Genomic DNA, 6,996 nt, shown 5'->3' on the forward strand with positions numbered 1-6,996 from the left:
TACTTATTAAATTTCCAATTTTTTAAAAATTATTAAGATTGTATATGCATATATTGTATATATATATATATATATATATATATATATATATATATATATATAGAATAGATTCTTGTTCATGCTATCAACGTATACCATGGCATATTTTACTTATAAAGTGCAGAGACAAAAAATACGATCACAAAAATCTTTATTTTGTATAATAAAATAATAAAAATAATAAAAACATGATAAAAATATGAAGTTAATATAATTAAGATAATGATAAACATGATAAAGATAATGGTGATAAAAATGATAATAATAATATTAATAATAATATCAAAAAATAGAATAAATAGTAATAATAATTATTATTTCTTCACAGATATGTTTACTGATAACACAGCCATGAAAGATCATAAAGCTAATTTTAAAGAACATAAATTATATACCAATTTTATTGTTGACATCTTTTGTTTTATTATTTTCTATGTTATGTTCATTGTCTTGCGAAATATAATTATTATTCGAAATGTTTAATGATCCATCCGAAATGTTTAATGATCCATCCGGTAAGTGCTTCATACGTTTATCCTGAACTTCATTAGATAAGTGATCCTGAACTAATCTTGATTGGCTGTTGCTGCTTGCATTTTTGCGACTTGTACTTCTTGATAATTCTATGTATAAAAAAACAATTATGATATTAGTTATATTACCTCTATAATATAAAAAAGTGAACATATTTTATAATTTTATAGCATATTTATTTTATAATAATTTTATTTTATTAGCTTTTATTAATTTATTAATAACCTTTTTAATTTAAAAATACAAGTTTGACTTTCAATAGACCGTAAGAGCCGAACATGGATGATGGTGCATGAGTTTCAACAAGAATTAAGTTGAAACTGATATACGTGTCCTGGGCAACTATTTTTTGGTACAATACCAAGGCATTTAAATAATTCTCGTTACTTCGAGAAATTATTTTGATTTCCCCTCTATTCTCCCTATAACGAGAATTATTTAAACTCCTTAGTATCGTACCAAGAAATAGTTGTGCTCAGAGCACATACATCTATTTCAACGAAAACTTAATTCTCGTTGAAACTCACGCACTATCATCCGCGTTCGGTCCTTATGGTTTATTAAAGTCAAACTTGTATTTTCAAATAGAGAGCTTTATATAATTCCTTACTTTCTAATTTATTAATTTTATTAGCATTTTAGTATTATATAATTATATATAAGATTCTGCATTGGTGAACATAGGGAATTCAATGCTAATTCTGAAATGGTAAAATGTTGGCTCTTCTAACTACTTTACTTGACTATTTTAAAATAAAATTCCATTACCTATATTTTTTTAAAAGGCATATCAAGTATTATTGTATGAAATTAAATAATTTTTTTATTGGCTATTTTTAAAATATTGTTAAATACAATCTTTTTTATCTCTTTCTATTTTTTAAAATCAAAATTGTATTTAAAAATATTACTATTTAACAATATTGACTTCGTCAATAAAAATTATATAAATTTCAACCAAATAATCTTGATTTGCAAAAAATGTAAATAAAAATTTACTCTAAAATAATTAGAGAAATCAATATTTTAACTTTTCACAATTGACATTAGATTTTTTATGTTGTGTTCGCAAATATAATAGCTAATAATCTTTTAATTAAACTACTTACAGAAGAGCTTGCATTTATATCGATAAACTGTAATTGTTAAATTATGTAAAGCAAATTTTTTCCGAGAAAAAGTATTTGATAATATATAATATAGAGGGTATGTCATTTTAAGTAATGAAGCTGAATATCTCTTAAAGTAAAAGAGATTAGGAAAAATATTTCAGACAAAAGTTGTAGGTTTCAAGGAAAGCATAAGATGCTGCCATTAGTTTGACCTTAAAGAGTCGCCTGAAGGTCATCTCCAACTTTTTAAATGGAACATCCTATATACATTTACATACTCTTGTAGCTTGCTTCAAGAGCTTTCCAAAACACTATAATTAAATATTTTTTCATTAAGTACTTTTCGAATCATGGGGCTTGAAATAATTTCTTAATTTTACATAAGCCATAAATATCTAGTAAAATATTCATTTTTTGATTATCTTACCTTAATATTTTTATGTACAAAATAATGAGAGGAATCCATTACGAAAAGAAAAAGCATAGTTGTTTTTTATTTACACCCATTGATTCTTCTCATTATTTTGTAACAAAAGTATTAAAATAAGATAATCAAAAAGTGTGTGTGTGAATATTTTACTAGATTTTATAGTTGATGTAAAATTAAGAAATGATTTCAAGCCTCATGACTCGAAAAGTACTTAATGAAAAAATATTTAATTATAGTGTTTTGGAAAGCTCTTGAAGCAAGCTATAAGAATATGTAAAAGTATATAGGACATCCCATTTAAAAAGTTGGAAGTGAACTTCACGCGACCTTCAGATGACTCTTTAAGATCAAACTAATGGCAGCATCTTATGTCCCTCTCGAAACCATATAACTTTTGTTTGAAACATTTTTCCCAATCTCTTTTACTTTAAGAGATATTCAGCTGCATCACTTAAAATGACATACCCTCTATATTATATATATATATATATATATATATATATATATATATATATATATTAATATTGATATATAATATTAAAACATACTTTGTGTGTGCATATTTGGAGGGGTTGGTAATTTACACTTTTGAAGAGATTCATCTGATGATGAGGATGAGGAAATTTCTCTTGGGATAATTTTTCTTTTCGTAACGTCATAATCAGTATCAGAATTTAGTTCCGATGTTAATTCAGCTTTTTTGGCTTTTTCCCTGGCTGTTTTATAGTTATCTGAAAATATGCAAATAAATATTTATATTATTATAACAAAAAATAACAATTACGTATTTACTGATTACAAAAATATATTGTATTAATGACATGCATATATATTTAAATATTAATTTTTTTTATATTAACCATAACTGCTGTTTCTAAAAGTTACAATATCATATGAAGGCCAACATGTATTTGGTTCGGCATGTTTTTTGATTGCCGCTGCAATTTTTTCCATTTGAAACGGCGGCCAATAACATTTATTATTAATAATCCAGGTAGATGGGACTGCTTCAACTGTATCTTCATTAATGAATCTTACAATTGTCCATAATTTCTCCATTTCTGTACATATCATAAAAAAATTTAAGCAGCATTTTATTCCAACTTTACTTATAATTTACATATATAAAGACGAAAGTTTTCAAAAACTCATTGGAAAATTGGATATCGGAACAGGATATCGGAAACCGATTGACATCCATAAATCCATTTCCTTTCACACTTGACACTCACACCATATGCGCGCATACACACTCAAATACACATTTACATATAAGCATATACACATATATATATACACATACGCACAAATGTATACATACGTACAGTACATACATTAGGTGTTAGAGGAAATAAGTTAATGCATTTTTCTAGCGAAGAGCACAAGAGAAGAAGAAAGATTATTCTGAATGCAATAAAGGAAAAACTACATATTTATTTTTATATTTTAATTTAATACATTTATTCGCAATTTGCTCTAAATCCCAAGATTCTAAATTCCCAACATCATTGATTACATATATGCCTAATTTTGACGATTTACATGGTATGGTATAAAAATCTGTAAGCATCTTATATTTCTTTCCAATTACAAAATGGCCTTCATTATTTACAACAAAATTTTTAATAAGAATAATGTTTCCATCTTTTAAGCTACAGCAATTATCGGGTTCATTTATTTTTAAAATAAATTGTTTAAACACTATTTTGCCGAATTGATTACAATTATGAAAATTAATAAGTGGACCGTTAAAATGTGGATTTAAAAATTGAGGCTTATTACATCTCACTTTGAAATTAGAATTTATGCAATAGTTTTTTTCAGATATACGACAAACAATTTGTTCTAATTCCTTATTATTTTTGCGAATCATTTTTAATATAGATTGTAAATAATTTTCAAACGGAAAAGCACTGAATTCTTGAAGAGTTCCAAATTTTTCTGCGTCATCACAAATATGTAATAAATGATGCAGGTTGTGCGATGCATTTTCTTTACCATATAATTTAATAAATGTTTCTACAAAATATTGCAATAAGGATTTGGAATAATTTAAATATTGTTCCATATGCTTTGAATTTGACAAGATAGTAATAGCTACATGTAAAGTTAGAAAATTTAAATACTGATCATAATTTAGAATAGATTTTAAAACAACAGATCCCGTATATAATAAAAAAGTTCTAAATTCGGTTGCCTTCCATCTTTTACTTTCAAATAAAGATCTTGATTTTCTATTAAATTCAAAAGGTATATATTTTTTTTGATTTTCTAATAATTTTGATATTTCAGACATTTGACAAAAGGATAATTTTGTTTTAGGTTTTCCATAACACCATAAAGAAATCAGTTTCTTAACAATTCCCAAGAATATTAAATGCATAGGATCTGATGGAAAATCATTCACCATATTTATATTAGGAATTGATTCAATTATTGATGTACCTGTATGATGATTTTCCTGTAATTTCAAACGGAATTCATTATCTGTTCTTAAATGACAACTATTCAAATACGGATACGTCATTCTATTAAGGTAATATTCGCCTTTAGCTGTACATTTAGAACAGGCGTAATAACCTGAATGACCCTTTGTATAAGTAATAAAAGATTTAGCAGGAACATCGCATATAAAAGATTTAATTTTAAAAGAATACGTGCGATCTTTAATTTTTATACCATAAATAGTTAAATTTCTTGCTTCTTCTATGAAAGATTTTAAAAATATATTGGCATCTGTGGGTTTTTCATATCCATGATAAATTCCAATAACATCAACTTCATTGTAATTTCCAATTAAATTGCATAAAATGGGATAAACTTGACTACTTGAACTTTTGAATAATGGTAGGCCATCAATGTTAATGTTAACTTCAATACAGTGTAAATTTTGAAAAGAACATCGCGTTAAAAGTGTTTTAATGCAATTACCTAAACCGAAATGATAGTAATGTCCTGGTGGAACGACGTCTACATTAATTTTCCTGGGAGTTCCTAATAAACTGCGAGCATTTCTAGGCAATTCTGGATATTTAGTTTTTATATTAGATATTAATTCATTTAACGCAATATGAGTTATATTATTTTTAATTGCCCATTCTTGCAACCAAGATATAGAATTTGGAGAATTATCAGTGGAATTTGTAGATTCAAAGTTATTTACAAAATTGATATGTTCTATACAATCATCGGGATCACTGTCGGAATTATAATTACTTGTGTCTTCTAAATCATTATAGTCATTATTGATATGTTGAAAATCATTGCAACCCTGGTAACTTAAGTCATTATTATTCTCTAAATTATTACTTGAAATTAAAGATGTGTTTCTTAATAACGGCATTACATTCTTATTTTGAACAGTATTAATTACTAGATTAGTTATTTCTTGTGCTCTTCGATAATATTTTCTCCTTACTTTTGGCATTTTCTAAGTTAAGTAATATATTTTCCTACCTGTGATTGATAATGATTGTTGATTGACGAAAAAATAATCGTGCGAAAAGAAAATTCTGCAAAAACAACTGCAAAGAAGAATAATACATTTTATTAGTTTACTATAAAATTAATCATATTTACATTTAGACATTCAGATATATACAGGGTCTACCAAAAGTGTGGAAACCCCTAAATATCTCGGAAAATATACGTTTTACAGAAAAGTGTTTCCAACAAAAGTTGTAGGGTTTAAGAAGATCTATATACTGATTCTATCAGTTTGACCTTGGATGGCGTCGTCAAGGTCAGGTCAAGGTCACATTGACTTTTTTAAATGACACCCCCTACATTTGATTGCATATTCTTATAGCTTAATTCAAGAGCTTTCCAAAACACTATAATAATGTTCATTTTTATTAAGTACTTTGCGAGTTATGAGGGTTGAATGATAGAGTAGCGCCGGTATTAACATTATCCAAGGTGTACTACATGGAGGTTACTCGCTCGGATTTGCATCTGTTGTGTGTGTGATCCAGCTAACTAAGGCAAGATCGATTCCTCAACATATCCTCATATTTCGCTGAAGTCAAATTGCCAAAAAATTGCTCCATAAAACGTGTATGAAACGTCTCGTTAGTTCCTTCATTTACCGCTATGTGACGCACTACATGCAGTCTAACTCGCATTTAAAATTCAACTAAGAATGTATAAAGCTATCAAAGAACGAGCACCTTCTAACTTCAGCTTTGAGCAAGCAGAAATTAATTGTTATCGTCCAAATACAACGTACGATTAATTAAAATTAAACGTTTTAAAAATGGCTGGCGACTTGTCGGAACGTGAAAGAATCACTATCCTCATGATGCGTGGATGGGGTGATAACGAAAGATCGTTCTCTGATGTCGTTCGATTATTTAATGACACGTATTCGAACCGTCGAATTAATAAGTCCACTGTGTTAAAAACAATAGAACGTTTTAGACAAACTGGTAGCGTAAGAAATCGCTCTAAGTCAGGAAGACCATTGTCTGCAACCAACGAAGAAAAACAACTTGATGTTCTGCAGACATTTATTGAAGATCCCAATTCTAGTGTTCAGAGAGTCGCTCAAACTCACGATATTGCTCCCATGTCGGTTTGGAGAATTTTAAAGAAGAACAAGTTCCATCCATATAAATTGCAATACGTTCAAGAATTGCAAAACGGAGATGAGGAGCGTCGTATACATTTCTGTGAAAGAATGATGGCACTAATAGATGTCCGGCCCATCTTCCCTTATCAAATTGTTTTCACAGCCGAGGCAACTTTTACCTTAACGGGAGAAGTTAATAATCAAAATTTTCGTTTCTGGTCAGATGAGAATCCGAATTGGGTGCGGGAAACTCACACACAACATCCACAAAAAATAAATGTATGGTGCGGAATAATAGATGGCTATTTAAT

The 6,996-nt window shown here is 27.9% G+C and overlaps 1 protein-coding gene across 1 annotated transcript; it reads right to left on the bottom strand.

The window, feature by feature from the left end:
* Positions 1 to 426: 426 nt before the first annotated feature.
* Positions 427 to 5,598, bottom strand: LOC112638104. The gene is made up of 4 exons (XM_025409155.1): positions 5,572 to 5,598; positions 2,976 to 3,176; positions 2,664 to 2,846; positions 427 to 662 (listed from the first exon to the last, which is right to left on the bottom strand). The coding sequence occupies exons 2-4, from the start codon at positions 3,172 to 3,174 to the stop codon at positions 427 to 429; spliced, it is 618 nt and encodes a 205-aa protein (XP_025264940.1). The 5' UTR covers positions 3,175 to 3,176; positions 5,572 to 5,598.
* Between the last annotated feature and the right edge of the window lie 1,398 nt (positions 5,599 to 6,996).

Source organism: Camponotus floridanus, unplaced genomic scaffold, assembly GCF_003227725.1.
Source record: "Camponotus floridanus strain SB8 unplaced genomic scaffold, Cflo_v7.5 scaffold245, whole genome shotgun sequence".
Lineage (NCBI taxonomy): Eukaryota > Metazoa > Arthropoda > Insecta > Hymenoptera > Formicidae > Camponotus > Camponotus floridanus.

Bases quoted from the DNA above. Each gene is read 5' to 3' on its own strand.
- LOC112638104 (XM_025409155.1), bottom strand. From the start codon at position 3,174: ATGGAGAAATTATGGACAATTGTAAGATTCATTAATGAAGATACAGTT. The intron at 2,847-2,975 runs GTTAATATAAAA...GCATATTTTCAG, and splicing joins TTTTAGAAACAGCAGTTATG to ATAACTATAAAACAGCCAGG. The intron at 663-2,663 runs GTATGTTTTAAT...TTTTATACATAG, and splicing joins TCCAAATATGCACACACAAA to AATTATCAAGAAGTACAAGT.